Here is a 19,577-nt window from a genome sequence, read left to right on the forward strand (position 1 = left end):
CTTGGTGTCAAGGACTTTCTGATGGTTGGGCCTGCACACCTCTGTCAAAAAGTGATAAAACACCCTGCAATCTTGGTGCCTGAACCAAGAGCCCATGCTTGAAACCGCTTGCTCTTCTCCAACCCCATCATATCCACTGTGGATCACCATGTCCATGGACTTCATAGTGGAGCTGCCTTGCTCTCAGGGGTACACAACGATCTTGGTTGTAGTTGATCTTTTCATCAAGATGGCACAAATCATCCCATTTTGTGCCATCCCTATTGCCCCAGAAATGGCTTGCTTTTTCCTAGAGAGAGTTTTTCATTACCACAGATTGCCAAGAAGACCAGGGACCTCAGTTAATCTCCAGTTTCTGGCAGGAGCGTCTAATGCTCCTGGGCATAGAATCCCTCATCTCATCTATATACCATCTGCACACCAACTAGCAAACAGAATGGGTCAACCAGATCCTTGAACAATACCTTTGCTGCTTTTGAACTATCATCAAGACAACTGGGTTTCCCCTCTTCTCTATGTTGAATTTGTGTATGATAATGCCTCCAGCCAACAAAGTCCCTTCTTTGCCAATGATGGGTTTCATCTTTGTTTTCACCCAGCTATTCCTGCAAAGTCTCTTGTACCTGCTGCTGCAGATTTAACTTCCCACCTATGTCAAATACACCAAGAATCGAAGGAACACCTGACATCTGCTAAGGAGGCTTAAACCCCATGCCAACCAGGATTGCCAGGCTACTCCCACTCTTGCCATACACTACAAGGTTTGGCTACCCACTTGGAAACTTAGGTCAATGCGCCCGTTGGCTAAATTAGACCACCAGTATCTGGGTCCAAGATTCTGGAACAGGTCAATCCAGTGGCATTCAGGTTACAATTGCCTGAGTCCCTCTGGATCCACACAGAGTTCCATGTCTCCTTCCTCAAGCCTTATATCAAGAACCCATTTCTGTCCTGGTCCACCTCATCACCCCCACCTATCACTGTCCAGGGGCAGGAAAAATATTTGGTTTGACAGATCCTTGACTCCCGACACATCAGAAGGAAACTCCAGTACTTAGTGGACAGGGATGGTTATGGTCTGGATGAATGATCCTGGGAACAAGTGGAAAATATTCATGCCTTGAGCCTGCTTGCAGGAATTTTACAAAACCTTTCCTGACAGTTCTGGCCCTGATGCCCCTGGGAAACGCCCTTCAAGGAGGGGATACTGTCAGGAATAAGGTCCTGCAGCTAGCCTGTTTACCTGCTAGCTTAACCCTCAGGCCATATAATGAACCAGCTGAGCCCCAAGTGAGCTGCCTGATTGGCCAAACTGCCTGATTGGCTGAGGCGATCACCAGACCTACTCTTAAGACCAATAGCAGGGTGCTGGCTGCTCAAACATTTGCCCACAGCAGCTATAGCGCCTACACTTGCTTGTTCCCAGACTTGATCCTGCCCTGTTCCTAGCCTTGCTTCACTCCAGCTAACCCAGCTCTGACCCTCAGCTTTGATTCCTGGCCTGACTCCTGCTCAAGCCACTAGACACTACTCCTGCTCCAGCCAATAGGCAAGACTGCCTACATCCTGGTCCCTAACGGTTCCCAGTCTTTTGTTCATTCTACTAGATCATTCTGCTTCCTTAGTTTGTTGCATTAGTCTTGTACATTCACTTCAACACCATAAAATATAATCATTTTGCCATTTTCACATGTTTTCCAGTAACATGGAGTATGACTGCCAGTTCCGATGGTGTCATGTGCAGCAACATGCTGTTGAAAACCTTAAACCAGCCCTACAAATAATCTAGGAACTATAGATTTGAAATATTAAGCTTCACAGTGGAGAAAAATAATGGAAATGTGAATCAGAGAGAATATGAGAACACCTGGAAAGGTGTGACTTAATGAAGTGTGCATGCATTCACAGAACGAAGATCATGTCAAACAAATACTATATTGTTTTGAAGAAATGAAATAGCTGATGGGGGAAAGGCAAACAGTAAAACTAATTTTTTTTGGTCTTGAAGAAAAGTTTCTGATAGAGTGCAACATGAAAGAGCCAGTTTAGGAAGAAAAGTTCAGAATGTGAGTGCTTAACATTTTCTTTCCTGATTTGTAACCATATGTAAAACATGGTACGTTAGCGGCTTTTATGAACTAAGAGATTAAAATAAAAGAAAAAGGACCTGATTATCATTTACACTAAGGCCCATTTATATTGGTCTGGGAGCATAAAGTGGCCCTAAAATGGATGTAAATTGTATTTGTGGTCAAACTTCGTGTAAATATAATTTACTCCCACTTTAGGGCCACTTTACACTGTCAGAGCAGTGTAATAGAGCTGTAGTGTAAATTAATATTAAGTGCCAACAATTAAGGTATATCCAAAAGGAGACAGTTAAAGGTAGATGGAGGAGGCTATTGGGTTAGAGGAATGATTTTACGCACTATACTGTATCTGTGACTTAGACAATTCATTGCATTTCAGTAAATGCAGAGAAATTTAAGATATGAAACTCAGGAGAAAACCAAAAAAGATTACAACCTCAATGATCACTGAAGATGTGGGGCAGTAGACAATAAGACTGTAGATCCTGTTGCATATGGCTTTACAAAAAATAAAACAGCGGGATCAAACACTATATAAATCAGAGAAAACTGCTTTGGTTTTTATTGAAGAGACTATTGAGGCTAGCTTTGGAATACTATGCAATGTTCTGGCCAACTTATTATTTAAACAACAACATAAGGGCTCACAACTTAATACTAGTGAAGAGGCAGGCAATAGGGAATTTAGATGGGATTCTTCTGAGCAGTTACTTAATATATAGCAAAACAACCAAGTGGAGTGATAGGTGCAACTCTCATAATATTGCTCTTGTAGAGTTTAACAGAAATAAAATAATTATTTGGAACAAAGTTGACTTTGGAATACAGTTCTTAGTGTCAAAAGAGGGAAGGACCTAAATGGGCACCACGGTCTCTTTCCGACCTTTATAATACAAGCTACAGTGTGGAGAGCCAGAATGTGTAATGAATTTGCACGTACAGAAGGAATTTTCACCCCAGGCAATGTGCTCTACATAAACTACTATACAGCTCCTTAGAAATAGTACCAATTTCTACAGAGAATTGCACTAAAAAGCCCCCTGAGCGTCAGGTCTTAACCAACCTTTAGCTATTGGGGATCAGGATGAAACTTATCCTATGGGCAGAATAGCTCATAAATGCCTACTGCACACTTTCTTGGCCTTCCTCTGAAGTTTCTGATACTGGTTACTGTTGGTGACAGGATACCACCTAAACTGATCTCTGGTTTGATCCAGTACGGCAGCTCCTATGTTCCTAAATTACTGCAAACTTCATTTATGGTTTGCGGAGAATGAGAGTTATCTGCTTGATATTAACCTTCTGAAATGTCAGGAATTAAATCAAAGGAGTCTGTAAAGAATGAAACCCATAGGGAACAAAACAATGGCAAAGAGAAGGCTCCTTGAGGAAACAATGGGGGGAATGATGAACTGGAGAATATCCCGTCTGGCTCCATCCAAACTAGAATGGTTTACTCTTTCCAAGGCTGGGCCTAGGATCAGAGGGGATCCTAAACCTCACAGATGTTAGGAAAGAAAGGAGTGGTTACCCAGATTGTGTCAGTGAAAGCTGACAGATGGACTGAGGCACACTGATACATAGCCTGTTGCTGCAGGATTGGCTGCTTTTCCTGCCAGAAAGAGAGGTAGGTGGCCTGAGAGGAATTCATAAAAGATGGCAAGGAAAGCTGAAGGTGTAAGACAGATCCATTTGTGTTGGCCTTTTATTGTTTTTAGCCTTTGCTTTTCTTGCTTTTGCTTTTTCTTGCTTCCTTAAAAGGAATGAAAACATAATGTCTTGTTTTAGGTGCTGTTTCTGTGAACGTACAAACATGCACTGTCACATATGCTCCCGAAGAGAAACTCTGACAGGTTCAACACCAAGTTGGACCTGTGTCACGAACATGATTGGGAACCAGGGAGATTCCAGACCAGAAATCCAATCTAAGAGTGGTTGGACTGCACTGTTCCTCCCAGAGTGAGGTGCAAGAAGCCACGCCTGTCACCTAAAGGGAGCACTCCATGAGGAAAAAAGGGGTTTAAGATGCAGTTTTCCCTGTAGGCAGGATACTGTGCCTTTCATTGAACAGCTTTGTAAAACTGGACAAAGTATTCAGTGGTGAAAGTGAAATCAGTTAGAAATAAAAACAAGAAACGGGTATTGGAAATGATCATCCAAACTTATGAAATATTCTTTCACAGATACTCAGTCCCAAAACCAGGACATAATCACAGAGTTGATTCACAGCTTTAAAGTAAATTCTGCATCTGTAGCTCATCTATTGCTTTGTCACAGGAGCTAGTACAGATGAATTTTGGAGGGAAAGGGAATTGATCTAACTTTTATCACCATTTCAGGTGCAGTCTCCAAGACCAATGTAGTATCACATTTATAATGTCCCCAGAATTCTAATGTTATATGTATAGGAATAAATTTATATTAGTGATCTTTAGTAAAGAGATGACAACCAAAAGAGACTGACGAGTGTAAATATGACAGTCTACATAAAGCAGAAATGGAATAAGCTTTCATGGTGTACTTTCAACAAATCCATGGGAGGCAGGAAGATATTCTGGCTCCAAATTTCGGAGAACTCACTAATGAAAACTGAGCTTCACAACAAGATGTAAATTTTTAAAACATTTTTAGTGTTTAAAATATTTTTGATCTTTGTTTCCAGGGTGTACTACTTCCCATTTCAGTCTCTTGCTCATTCTCTTTCCAACCTTCTGCTGAGTGTTGGCAGTGCTGATTGCTGATTCCGAAAGGTATGCATGATAGCAACCATTGCCTCAGCCATTTGTCCTGACTTGACTTGTGAAATTTCACTCTACATACCTTCTATTGCCTTGCCTAGGACAAACATCCCCATATAGTAAATAAAATCAGAAATCTTGACTTCTAGTACCACTACAGTTGCGAGAGTCCACCTGAAAGTCACATAATACACTTTACTGATTACTTATTATTATTTGAATCACCCCAGGAGCCCGTCACGGACCAGGACTCTATCATGCTTGGCACTGTACAAACACAGAACAAAAAAGACCCAAAGAGCTTACAATGTAAGCACCGGACAAGAGACAACAGATGGATATAGCTAATTGGCACAGGAGAACAAGACAATATTGATCAGCATGATAGGCAGTGGTCTCAGCACACCAGCAGCCTAATCATTGTCAATTTTTTTGAAGGCAACACTGCAAAGGAGAGTTGGAAGGAGGAATCTAAAAAAAAATAATGAAGTGGCTTTGCAGATGTTGACGGGGAGCTCATCCCAAGCATTAGGGGCAACATGGCAGAAAGCCTGAAAGTGCTTGTTTGAAAATTTAACAAGTAAGTGATAGTGGCTGACATCATGGACTGATTGGAGGCAGGAGTCAACCTTACAGTACTAAATAAGAGATGACAGGAAGGGTGGGGAGAGACTGTGAAGGGCCTTGAAAGTGAAGACAAACGGCTTATGTTTGATACAACAGAGAAGAGGGAGTCAGTGAAGGGATTTAAAGAGAAGGGTGAGATGGTCACAATGATGGGATAGGAAAACGATCTTTGCAGCAGCATTCTGATGGCAATGAGTGCTACAAGATAGCACCTGTCAAGTCCAAAAAACAGAATGTTGCAATAACTGAGACACAAGATGATGAGAGCCTGGATGAGAGCTTAAGCTCTGTCGATGGATAGGAAAGGTTGTATCTTACAAATGTTATACCAAAAACATCTGAAAGAATTAGGCCTTGTCTACACTAAAGGGAAAAGTCGATCTAAGCTATGCAATCTGAGCTATGTGAATAGCAAGTCTTAGAGCCTGGGGATCACGGCATGCCCTGGTGACAAATTGGGGTGCGGGGGGAGGGGAGGGGAGGAACCCACCGTAACTGAAATTTATAAGTGAACTAACTATGCTATCCTAACCAACTAGAACTATCTACAGCAAAACCCAAAAGTACTGCTAAGCCGCTTGACGAAGCAGAGCAAGGGGAAGTTCCAGCTATCGTCACTGGCGGTAAGAAGGAATTGAGGGCCCTTTATTGGGTGCCATGAAGGCACAACTCCAGGAGGTGCCCAGGCTGACCCCACGCTGGAGGGGAGGGATAGGATACAGAAGGACCTAGACAAATTGGAGGACTGGGCCAAAAGAAATCTGATGAGGTTCAATAAGGATAAGTGCAGGGTCCTGCACTTAGGACGGAAGAATCCAATGCACCGCTACAGACTAGGGACCGAATGGCTAGGCAGCAGTTCTGCGGAAAAGGACCTAGGGGTGACAGTGGACGAGAAGCTGGATATGAGTCAGCAGTGTGCCCTTGTTGCCAAGAAGGCCAATGGCATTTTGGGATGTATAAGTAGGGGCATAGCGAGCAGATCGAGGGACGTGATCGTTCCCCTCTATTCGACATTGGTGAGGCCTCATAGAATATCAGGGTTGGAAGGGACCCCAGAAGGTCATCTAATCCAACCCCCTGCTCGAAGCAGGACCAATTCCCAGTTAAATCATCCCAGCCAGGGCTTTGTCAAGCCTGACCTTAAAAACCTCTAAGGAAGGAGATTCTACCACCTCCCTAGGTAACGCATTCCAGTGTTTCACCACCCTCTTAGTGAAAAAGTTTTTCCTAATATCCAATCTAAACCTCCCCCACTGCAACTTGAGACCATTACTCCTCGTTCTGTCATCTGCTACCATTGAGAACAGTCTAGAGCCATCCTCTTTGGAACCCCCTTTCAGGTAGTTGAAAGCAGCTATCAAATCCCCCCTCATTCTTCTCTTCTGCAGGCTAAACAATCCCAGCTCCCTCAGCCTCTCCTCATAAGTCATGTGTTCCAGACCCCTAATCATTTTTGTTGCCCTTCGCTGGACTCTCTCCAATTTATCCACATCCTTCTTGTAGTGTGGGGCCCAAAACTGGACACAGTACTCCAGATGAGGCCTCACCAATGTCGAATAGAGGGGAACGATCACGTCCCTCGATCTGCTTGCTATGCCCCTACTTATACATCCCAAAATGCCATTGGCCTTCTTGGCAACAAGGGCACACTGCTGACTCATATCCAGCTTCTCGTCCACTGTCACCCCTAGGTCCTTTTCCGCAGAACTGCTGCCTAGCCATTCGGTTCCTAGTCTGTAGCTGTGCATTGGGTTCTTCCGTCCTAAGTGCAGGACCCTGCACTTATCCTTATTGAACCTCATCAGATTTCTTTTGGCCCAATCCTCCAATTTGTCTAGGTCCTTCTGTATCCTATCCCTCCCCTCCAGCGTATCTACCATTCCTCCCAGTTTAGTATCATCCGCAAATTTGCTGAGAGTGCAATCCACACCATCCTCCAGATCATTTATGAAGATATTGAACAAAACCGGCCCCAGGACCGACCCTTGGGGCACTCCACTTGACACCGGCTGCCAACTAGACATGGAGCCATTGATCACTACCCGTTGAGCCCGACAATCTAGCCAGCTTTCTACCTACCTTATAGTGCATCTGGAGTACTGTGTCCAGTTTTGGGCCCCACACTACAAGAAGGATGTGGATAAATTGGAGAGAGTCCAGCGAAGGGCAACAAAAATGATTAGTGGTCTAGAACACATGACATATGAGGAGAGGCTGAGGGAGCTGGGATTGTTTAGCCTGCAGAAGAGAAGAATGAGGGGGGATTTGATAGCTGCTTTCAACTACCTGAAAGGGGGTCCCAAAGAGGATGGCTCTAGACTGTTCTCAATGGTAGCAGATGACAGAACGAGGAGTAATGGTCTCAAGTTGCAGTGGGGGAGGTTTAGATTGGATATTAGGAAAAACTTTTTCACTAAGAGGGTGGTGAAACACTGGAATGCGTTACCTAGGGAGGTGGTAGAATCTCCTTCCTTAGAGGTTTTTAAGGTCAGGCTTGACAAAGCCCTGGCTGGGATGATTTAACTGGGAATTGGTCCTGCTTCAAGCAGGGGGTTGGACTAGATGACCTTCTGGGGTCCCTTCCAACCCTGATATTTTATGATTCTATGATTCTATGTTGCTAGGGGAAAAATATTCCAGCTACTGTGCACATGCGCGCGCACACACCTGATTCAGAACTGATATGAACAAGTACTCAAAGAAGAACTGTTTCTTTTTCAAGGAGTGTCCCTATGGGTGCTCCACATTAGGTGGCTACCAAGCAGTTCACTCTAAGGTGGGTGTGGTGCGGGGTGCTTCAGAGTTGATTCCAGTACCAAAGAAAGCACAGCCGAGCTGAACACTCAGAAGCAAAGTCATGATTTATTGAGTAGTGTTCAGCAAATGTACGTATAGATGCCCTTACATATTTCAATAATGGGCACATTTTTGAGGAATGCTGTAAAGGTGGAAATGGACCTCGTAGAGTAAATACATATGTTCAAAGATATTTGAATATTACAAGACTCGTAGCAAGAATTAATGCAGAAGGATATCATCTTGGAAAGACTTTGATTAGAGATTACAGACACTTTTAATCTACCAGCAAGCAAGACAAACAATTTCAGGGTCTTTCTATCCAGATGGAAGGCCAGGGCTCTTCTGATGTCAAGGGTGTACAACTGTGCTTCTTGATTATCGAGGGGAGGCATAGGGTGGAAGAATGACAGGTGAAAGAATGGGTTGGTTAGTATGGAACTGGAAGAAATTTTAGGTATAAACATTTTGGATGGGGTCGCAGCATGACCTTGTCCTTAAAAAATACTGTGAAAGGGGGGCATGCCATAAGGGCCCCTACTTAGCCATCACTTGGAAATCAGGAATGTCATTTTCACTGACAAATGGAGCAGTGAGCAGATAGCCATCTGTTCAAATGGGGGTTCTTGTGAGGCATTTAGGTATTAGATTAAGGTTCCAAAGAACAGTAGGGTGCTTGACTTGCAGATCAAGGTTCCTCAGGGAACTCGGAAATCTCTCTGTCATTGGGTGGGCAAAAATGGAATAACCCTCCATTGGAGAGTTGAAAGCCCTGATGGCTGCTAGATGGTCTCTGACAGAGTTCAGTGAGAGTACAGAACTTTTTAGTGTTAGGATATAGTCCAGTATATCTGGCAGTGATGAGGTCATCGTTGGAATATATCTGAGGTCACACCAAAAGAGAAATCTTGTCCATTTTTGAGAGTATGTGCAGCGAACAGACACTTTCCACCTGTGTAATAGTACTTTTTTTTTTTTTTACACTTCCTCTGATCAGGTGGGTCTCTAATCCCATGAACCATCGACCAACCATGCTTTGAGACAAAACACTGTGAAACTGGAGTGAAGGATCTTCCTGTCTTACTGGGAAAGGAGATGAGGAGGGCATGAAGAGTGATTGCGGAGCAAACAGCCAATTATATTAAGTAAGGAATACATGTTAGTCTGGGCCACGTCAGAATTATTAAGATGACTCTGACTTTGTCTCTTTTTATTTTGAGGAGAACATTGGCTATTAGAGGAGTCTGTAGGAATACATACAGGAGATCTGACAACCCAATGAAGGTGAATAACATCCCTCAAGGATCAGTGACCCAGTCTGCCTCTCAAGCAAAACTGGGTACATTTCTTGCTTAACTCTGTGGCAAACAAATCTGAGGAGTGCTGCATTGATGGAATATGTGGTGTAATAAGCTGGGGTCTATTTCCCACTCATGGACTTTGAAAAAGTGCCTGCTAAGTGCATCCACAGTCACATTTTGAACCTCCAGGAGATAGGCTGCTGTGATGATGACCTAGATGCGTATGCACCAATTTCAAAGCTTGACATCCTTTGCGCAGACAGAGGGAGGGTTCTTGCTCCGCCTTGCCAATTAATATAAAACACGCATAATATGTTGTCTATCATGATCTTTATGTGTTTGCCCCTGATTAGAGGTAAAAATTGGAGACTCGTACCTGACTGCTTTGAATTCCAGGAGGTTGATGTGCAGCGTGGTCTCTTGCAACATCCATTTGCCCAGGGATGTGCAAGCATCTAGATGTATTCCCCACCCTAGTAGAGAGGCATCTGTCATTATGATGACCACTGGGAGAGGATGTGCAAATGGGACTCCTGTGCACACATTGTGATAATCTTTCCAGCAGTTGAGGGATTGTTTTACTCAGGTGGGTATGGAAAGAAGCACATTTTAACTGTGTTTGTTTGGTGAATAAACAGCCTGAGCCTAAAAGCAGTTCTTGACTGGAGTTTGGGAACTGAGTTGCATTGTACTGGCTATGTTGGAAATGGTCACAAACCTGTGCAGAGAAAAATAGGCTCTTCCTGTTAATGAACTGAGATGAGCCCCTAAGAATTCTAAGTTTTGCAGAGTGGTCAAAGTGGACTTTTGAATGTTGAACTGTAGGGCCTATTTGAGGAAGAGATCTATGGCTTTGGAAGTTGCCTGTGACGTTCAGGTAAGGGAATACTAAAATATATTTCCTGCAGTGCTGTGCTGCTACGACTGACATGACTTTCGAAAAGACCCTCGGGACAGATGACAGGCCAAAGCGAAGCACCTGGTACTGAAAGTGGTCCTGACTGACAGTGAAACATGGGAATCGTTTGTGGGATGGATGGATCACTATGTGGAAATATGCATCCCAAAGGTCAAGGGCTGAGAACCAATCCCCTTGCTCTAGTGATGGAATTAGTAGCCTCAAATCTAGGATAAGTCTCCAACTGCCATTCTTTGCTGGTACCAGAAAATACCCAGAATAAAATCACTTTCATCTGTGTTGCATGGGAACTGGTTTTATAGCCCCCAAGCATAGGACAGAATCTATTTCTCGATGAAGCAAGCTCTTGTGACGGTCCCTGAAGAGCGATGGGATAGGGGGTTTGTTGGTGGAAGCTTAGTAAAGTGGATGGTGTGCTCTGTGGAAATAATCTCCAAAACCCACTTCTCTGTATGATTAAGTCCCCAGCCCACCTGAAGCAAATGGAGGAAAGCAGGTGAATTGGTGCAGCTGGTAAGGAGAAGGAGAAGGATGGTAATTCAGGCCGTCAACTAGCCTGTCAAAATTGCTGCTTGAAGGTGGAAAGAGAGAGGTGGAAGGCTGAGAGGTGGATGGTTTCCTTTTCTGGAATCGATGTCTCTTCTGATGCGGTTCATATGACATCTGGAAGGTCAGGCATTAAGCAAGATGGGATCTCCAAGCCATCTGGGACTTGCTGAGCTTTCTCTTGTGGGCAGGTGTATAGATACCAAGAGAATGTCAGGTAGCCCTAGAGTCCTTTAACATTCACAGAGTTTCAATCGTGCTGTCCACAAACAATGCAGACCTATCAAAAGGGAGGTCCTCCACCTTATTAGAATCATAGAATTGGAAGGGACCTCGAGAGGTCATCTAGTCCAGTCCCCTGCACTCAAGGCAGGAATAAGTCTTATCTAGACCATCCCTGACAGGTGTTTGTCCAACCTGCTCTTATCCCCAGTGATGGAGATTCCACCACCTCCCTAGGCAATTTATTCCAGTTCTTAACCGCTCTGAGAGTTAGGAAGTTTTTCCTAATGTCCAATCTAAACCACTCTTGCTGCAATTTAAGCCCATTGCTTCTTGTCCTATCCTCAGAGGTTAAGAACAACAATTTTTCTCCCTCCTCCTTGTAACAACCTTTTATGTACTTGAAAACTGTTATCACGTCCCCTCTCAGTCTTCTCTTCTCCAGACTAAACAAACCCAATTTTTTTCAATCTTCCCTCATAGGTCATGTTTTCTAGATCTTTAATCATTTGTGTTGCTCTTCTCTGGACTTTCTCCAATTTGTCCACATCTTTCCTGAAATGTGGTGCCTAGAACTGGACACAATACTCCAGCTGAGGCCTAATCAGCGTGGAATAGAGCGGAAGAATTACTTCTTGTGTCTTGCTTACAATACTCCTGCTAATACATCCCAGAATGATATTTGCTTTTTTTTTTTTTTTTCAACAGCATTACACTGTTGACTCATATTTAGCTTGTGATCCACTATGACCCCCAGATCCCTTTTAGCAGTACTTTAGCTGATGGCTAGACATCCATGAGCAGATGTTAGAGAGATAGACTGAGATTTTAATTTGGATAGAAGAAGACAGCGTAAACAACAAGCACGAGAGGTGCTACAGATCAATCACAACATCGCTAACATGGTAGGAAACTGCTTTTCATGCTTGAAATACAAGCCATGCTAAGAAGCAGAGCCACAGAGTCTTCATCCAGTTCCACAAAGGCCTTATGAAAAGGTAGGCACTGACTTATTTACCTCGCACTCAAAGGATCATTTAATAGTCACAGATTATTATTCTCTGTTTTCAGAAATTTGCACACTGCACAGTACTAATAGTGAGTAAGTGACAGCCAGTGTGAAGGGTATCTTGTCCATACATGGAATTCCAGATGAAGTCTTTACTGATAATGGACCACAATTTTCTAGTGCAGATTTTAGGCAACTTGCAATAGATTGTGATTTTCATCACAGAACATCAAGTCCAAATTACCCCATCAAATGGATTTGTGGAAAGGTCTATATGGACAGTAAAGAGCCTTATGAAAAAGACTTTTGACAGCAGGGGTGATTTGTAGAAAGCTTTACTGGTTTACCAAAGTGCACCCCTGGAGAATGACTTTTCTCCAGTACAGCTGTTAATGGGAAGAAGGATCAAATCTAATTTACCAATTACTGATAACGTGCTGAAATCTCAGAACAATGAAACTATAAGGAAGATGAAAGAAAATCAGAAGTGGAAGCAGAAATATTATTTTGACAAAAGTACCCAGTATCCCAGGTGATAGAGTGTGCCTGAGGAATCACACATGGAATATTTGGGGCCAAATGAGTAACATTAAAGAACAGCTGTATCCAAGGTCATATGTAGTCCAGACAGAACAGGGGACACATTTCGATGTAATATAAGGGATCTGTGAGTAATCCTAGAAAGTTCCAACACACTGACAGTACATGTGGACTCTGGTATTTCCCATCTGACTGATCCTTTATTATCAACACACAAAGGAGAAACTGTCAAGGAACAAGAGAACAACTCAGATTCTAATGAAAGAGTGATACTGAGAAGATCAGAGTGGAGATTAAGCCTCCTGAAAGACTCATAGAGACTTGCTAACCTGCCTGGAGAAGTGGTATTTGAGGAAAGTGAGTGGTAAAGACACTCCAGAGTGATGTACTGGTAACCTCTCCTCTTTAGGTAGTTTACAAATTGGGTTTATGGAAATGCACGACATGGGTAGAGAATTTAATGCATGTGTTATTAGATAATTGTTAGCTCTTTTTATATATGTGTATATATATGTGTATATAAGAGTTAATTTGTTTTTCTTTAAGATGAAAGATGTAGAGATGTGTTTGTAGAAGCCTATAATTTAGAGACTTTCCCTCATAAGTGACAATATTATGAACATAGGAATTTGGACATGTGCTCTGGAGGCGGGGATTGAGAACACCACATGGCTGTGTGCAGCAGTTTATCAGAGACACTCTCCAGTTTGTTTTATTAAAATTTTATTTCTTTCTCATTCAATGGTTTGTTCCTTAATGAACCCCACATTGTTAGTGCTGAAGACAGCTGACAGGCCAAGGACGATGAGGATGGAGTACTGATTCTGAGACTTGTCTAGAAAAAGATAATTTGAGACTTTGGTGAGAGCGGTTTCAGTGGAATGCAATGGGCAGAAGCCAGACTGGAGAGAATCAAGGATGGAATTGAAAAGGAACTCCAGACAGTGATTGTAGACAACACATTCAATGAGCTTAGAGATGAAAGGGGAAGGGGTAGTTGGAGATAGAAGTGGGGTCAAGGTTGGTTATTTTTTAAGATGGAAGAGATTAAAACATGCTTGGAAAGAACCAGACAAAAGTGAGAGGTTAAAGAGAAGATTAAGGGAGAGGATGAGAGTGGGCACGAGAGTGATCAAGAAATGTGTGGGATGGATTCACGGGGCAAATAGAGGGGTAGGAGCTGGAGAGCAGATAAACTTCTGCATCCGTGACAGTGGAGGAGGAGAGTTGTCCTGGGGAAGGGAAGGGAAGCTGAGGGGAGGGGGAAGGTCACATTGTATTTTCTCTTGAGAGAAATCAGCAAGATCCTGTGCTGAGAGAGAAATGGAGGCAGGAGGAGCGGAGGGTTTGAGGAGTGAGTCAAAGGTGGCAAAAAGGCAGCTGAGATTGTGGGTGTGAGATTCACTTAAATTGAAGTTGTTTACCTAGGAAGATGACAGAACTGAAGGAGGAGAGAACTAATTTGCAAGGGAGGAAGTCAGACCAATCACAGGATTTCCACCAGAGATGCTCTGCAGTGTGAGCGCAGGAAGCAGATGTTGGGGGTGGGCTGGGGGTTGACAGAGGAGACCTTGTGATGGCAGAAAGGGGCAAAACAGTCCAGGGTGGAGGAGAGTGAAGCATGGAGAGAATCAAAAACCCCATCAAAGGAAGAAAGGGAAGAGAGGGCTGAGAGCAGGTGAGAAGTTATTCACACTGATGGCCTGGAAGTCACAGAAAGACTGAGTGACAGGATGTGGGGAGTAGGGGGACTGATGGGTGATGCTGAAAGAGATCAGACAATGATCAGAGAAGGGGAACTCAGCAACAGGAGATCAGAAAGAGAGCGGTGCTTGGGCAAGAACAAGTAAAACGAATAGCCATTTTCATGAGTGGGACAACTGAACCGGGGCTGCAGGTCAAATGAGGGCTTGAGGGTGTGGAAACGTGTAGCTAAGGGATCAGCAGGATCATCAACATGGAAGCTGAAGTCATCAATGTGGAGTGTGGGAGACTGAGAGGAAAGAAAGCAAGAGAGAGCAAAGAGCTGAAATCAGAGAGCATGGCTGATGGGGAGGAGTTCGGTGGATGGTAGTTGACAGTTAACATGGAGGGGGACAGGAGAATAGTGTCGGATGCAGTGTTGCTCAAAAAAGGCAAAAGGGTGGGAAGAGGAGGTGTTGGAAGTGGCATGAATGGAAGAGAAGACCAATACCTTCACCATAGTCTGATCCAGGGAGTGTAAAAATCCTCTGTAAGAGAGGGCAGAGGAAGTGTCTGAATTATAGCTGTATTACAATAATGCTGAAAGGGCCATGAACACAATCAGAACCACATTGTGTGGCTCTGCAAACACACAGGAAAACATGGTTCCTGACCCAAACAGCTTACAATCTAAGACTCTGCTAAGACATACACATGTACTCACTTAACTTTACACATTTTGAGTGGCACCCCAAAGATAATTGCAGAAATAGGGTCTGATTTGAGACAATATGTAATCAGAGTCTCAAACTAGTGGGGAGGAGCAGGGTAACAACAGAAAGATCACATGGTTACATACTGCAGGGTAACTAGTGCACAACTTGATGTTTCTAAATATTCTGAATTAAAAATAAATAAATAAATAAAATCAGCTATCCTGATTACCACACAACATAGTCATTGCTGACTGATTGCTTGGCTCACTGATTTATAAGTAGAATAATCCTATTTATACATGATCGTCTTCTGGAAAATGAGACTTTTTATTATTATTTACAGGGCATCTTAATATTGTGTGATAAAAAAACAAGCGATCAGAGTCTATATTGCTTCCCCAATGCATTTATAATTGTGTGATCATTCCTAAAAATAAACATTTGTATGCTAAGTATTACTTCTAACTTACAGCAATGTTCAACAATGCCATGATGAAGGCCAGACAAACATTTTGGGCTGGTCTACACTACAAAATTAGGTCGGCTTAACTTCATCACTCAGGGCTGTGAAAATATTCATGCGCTGTTGTGATGTAATTAAGATGACCTAAGCCCCATTGTAGATACTGCTAGGTCAACGGAAGAATTCTTCTGTCAACCTAGCTACCGCCTCTCAGAGTGCTACAGTGGTTTTTACATTTGGCTGTAAAGAAACCTGTACAGTCTGGAAAGATAATGACAAAGTGACCAAAATACTCTTCATTACTAGATTGCTAGAGCAGCAATAAACACAGGTACATTTTAGGCAGCATTAGCAGTTTACTATGGAAATAGAATGAAATCTGTATATTCAGCAAGAATATAATAGTTTTTCCTCTCTTAAAAACTGTCCCATACCTCATTAGCTGTGTTGTGAGTTCCAACTATTCTGATGAAGGATGCAGGTTGTCTGTCAAAAGTTATTGCTTGCCAAGATCTACAAAAGAAAGCAGAGGGACATACTGTATTAGGTAGAGTCACCATAGGTTGCAGTGAAATACAGAAAGAATCCATTGAAGTGACAAAACTGGCTGGCATTTAATGGGACCAGAAGGGGGACACACTTTTCATAGCCTGAATTTCCAGCAGTCTTGGTTCAGTTTAGATTTTTTAAGTGCCTTGACTCTACTTAGGTGTACTCCACACACAATTCAGTGCAAAAATTCATACAGAGAAGTTAAGCTCTAACTATTGTTAAAGACCTTTAAGAAAAATTGTAATAGAAAAAAATATTGGTCAGAATTCTAAAGCTCCTTTGAATTAATTTCTGACAGTATCAATAATAGAAATATACAGGAGGAAATGGATGTTCACATTAACTACCTGTAGAGACCAAAGGAATCACCAGGGCTGGATTAAGGCAAATCAGAGCTGTAGGCACATGATGACATGAACTCCCCACCTCCTGCATGGCTCCATCCCGTGGCCTCATGCCCAGTGCTGTGGCCTCATTCCCCACTTCAAATGGCAGTGGTGCCACCCTCCCTTTCTAAAGGCAGCAATATGGGGTCCCCTTCATTCAGCCAGGAGTGACAGGAGCAACTCCTCCCGCTGGGAACAGCAGGCCCCCACCTTTATCCTCTCAGAGGGGCAGGAGCTGGGGTGTAAACGTTGGTTAGGTGGGGAAAGACTGAGTTCACTGTACTCTTCTCCTGCCACACACACACTCCTGCTTTGGAGGGTAGGGAAGAAACTGAGATGCATAGGCTCTCTGCAACCATAAGGGCTAGAAACATTCTTCTGAAGTGATCACATGATTCAAGGTGCTGGGGCCCTAATATTGGTCTTTAGTACCTATACCTTTATCTGGCCCTGGGAACCACCCATGTCTTTCAGGGTATGTCTCCACTGCAATTAGACACCTGTGGATGGTCTGTGCCAGCAGACACAAGCAGGCAGGGCTAAGGCTAAGGGGCTGTTTAATTGCAATGTAGGTGTTCGGGCTGAAGCCCAAGCTCTGGGACCCTCCCACCTCGCAGGATCCTAGAGCCTAGGCACCAGCCTGAGCCCGAATGTCTACACCACAGTTAAACAGCCTCTTCACCCAAGTCAGCCCCAGGTTTTTAATTGCAGTGTATATACACTCTTAGTTACTCTTTGCTTGGTTGTTGAAAGTTTCAATCATTTGTCTGTGCATTTTTAGTGCATCCATGACCATGTTACCTTGGTCCCATAAATCCTTGATTAGTATAATGATTATTGCAGTTTACACAGCATATTTCTAATCAGTATGTTGGCACCCACAACCGTAAAAATCACACAGTATTTTTATCTAAAAGATTTGCAGTCCATAATTAGATTTCTTTCTTCCACATCAGATAGTTGCAGACACATGTTTTTCAGTGATTATTGCTAATTACAAATGAAAGATCAAAAATTATTTATATTTAGATTTATGTCAGTTCATTGTTCTTTGGACCCTTTACTGAATCCTCACTCTATAAAGCAATTTTATAGAAAGAAAAAGACCACTTATTCAACATGTTAACTTAGTACTTATTCTTCATTATAACAAAGTGAAATATATCAGTTATTAAGAAAGGCAAGAGGTAGAAAATCATAGGGTATGTCTAAACTGCAGTTGGGAAGTGTGACTGAAGCACACTCACACATACCGATACTAGCTTTGATCTAGCTATATCAGAGCTATCTCGAGTTAGAATAGAAGTGGCAGTCAATGGAAACAAGTTACTCTCATCTCACTTTTAGGGATCCCACTCATTACAAAATCTCAGAGAGATACAGTTGCCTTAGTATTATGTCAACGGTTTTATATGCAGCAAATTGTGTAAATTGGAACCTTAGTCAATTTATATTTTGTCCTCACTCTTAATCCTGTACTCCAGATGGTTTACTTACAACAATTAATAAAGAAACAATTGCATGCAATAGGACAAATTAGCTCCCATAAGGAAAGAAACTTTGTTTCAATTTTTATGATATACTGTAAAATCATCCCTGCATTGTGATTTTTAAAAAGAAAATTGCTTCCTCAACTTACTGCCTTGAAGTCTGACTTTTACATCATAATCCTTTTCTTGAACAGGAATATTTGATTTGCAAACAGTGTGGGGGTTGTAATGTTGTGTAGCAGACTTTGCATGGGATTGTGAAATCTCTACCTCCTAATAAAATAGAGCAGCATTACCCCAATAAACAAGACGCAAAGCACTCTGATTCCCACCATTCCCTCAAGCTCACATATCATGCTAAAAGTGAAAGAGGAGGAACAGGAAAGAAAAATACGATCTGAAGGTCTCAGTTTAAGAGCAATCTTCCATTATACTGGATTTCAGAGAGACAAGGTGAGTGAGGTAGTATCTTTTATTGGACCAACTTCCGTTGGTGAAAGAAATTTTCGAGCTACACAGAGCTCTTCTTCAGCTCAGCAACACTGCAAACATCATACTGGATTAACACTTAATTGCATTCAAATTTATTTTCAATAATACAACCTGAATGCTAGATACAAAATTAACCTTAATTAAAACTACCGTTACAAAGGGATTTGAATGATAAAAAAGTAATTAATACAATTTGATGAACTTCCCGAAGAGAAAAAAAAATCAGACATTTTCCTGAATTTATTCAGAATAACTTCAAATGTTATTCATAGAAGAAACAAGATAGCAACAGAAAAAGTGACAACCACATCAGACCCTCCCAGTCCCTTATAACAGCTTTGCTGCTCACAGGGCCATTTGACTTGAACTAGAGTTTTATCCTGATAGTAAACTTTCGATCTCTTCTTCACAAAGATGGTATTACTGTGTCTAGGTTTTACTAGTTTTATTATCATGAGGTTGTATTCATTTAAAGGAGACTATCAATCTCAATCTGTTCCAACTTACACTAGTTTTACTGCATTGACTTCAGTGGAGTTATTTATGATTTACGTAAGTGAGATATGAATCTGTCACCTCCCCCCCTCCCGAGGTACAACATCTATCTGCACTTATGGCCTGCACATAATGTATTGTTTATTTGTATTCCTTATGGGGTTTGGGTCCCTCCTATTGTAGAGATCTGACTATCTCTTCATGATCTAAATCAGTGTTTCCCAAACTTGGGACACCACTTGTTCAGGGAAAGCCCCTGGCGGGCCGGGTCGGTTTGTTTACCTGCTGCGTCCACAGGTTTGGCCAAGCGTGGCTCCCACTGGCCGCGGTTCGCTGCTCCAGGCCAATGGGGGCTGAGGGAAGTGGCGCGGGATGTGCTGGCCGCCCTTCCTACAGCCCCCATTGGCCTGGAGCGGCGAACCGCGGCCAGTGGGAGCCGCGATTGGCCAAACCTGCGGAGGCTGCAGGTAAACAAACCGGCCCGGCTCGCCAGGGGCTTTCCCTGAACA

At 42.8% G+C, this 19,577-nt stretch overlaps 1 protein-coding gene across 2 annotated transcripts in view; it reads right to left on the reverse strand.

Annotated features, from left to right (window-relative positions):
* Positions 1 to 19,577, reverse strand: part of BTBD9 (BTB domain containing 9) — a 308,026-nt gene that overhangs the window by 20,061 nt on the left and 268,388 nt on the right. For both annotated transcript variants that reach the window (XM_048843484.2, XM_048843485.2), the window contains one exon: positions 16,088 to 16,166. In XM_048843484.2, coding sequence (XP_048699441.1) covers positions 16,088 to 16,166 — 79 coding nt within the window. The remainder of the gene's footprint in view (positions 1 to 16,087; positions 16,167 to 19,577) is intronic.

Source organism: Caretta caretta, chromosome 3 (genome assembly GCF_965140235.1).
Source record: "Caretta caretta isolate rCarCar2 chromosome 3, rCarCar1.hap1, whole genome shotgun sequence".
Classification (NCBI taxonomy): Eukaryota; Metazoa; Chordata; order Testudines; family Cheloniidae; genus Caretta; species Caretta caretta.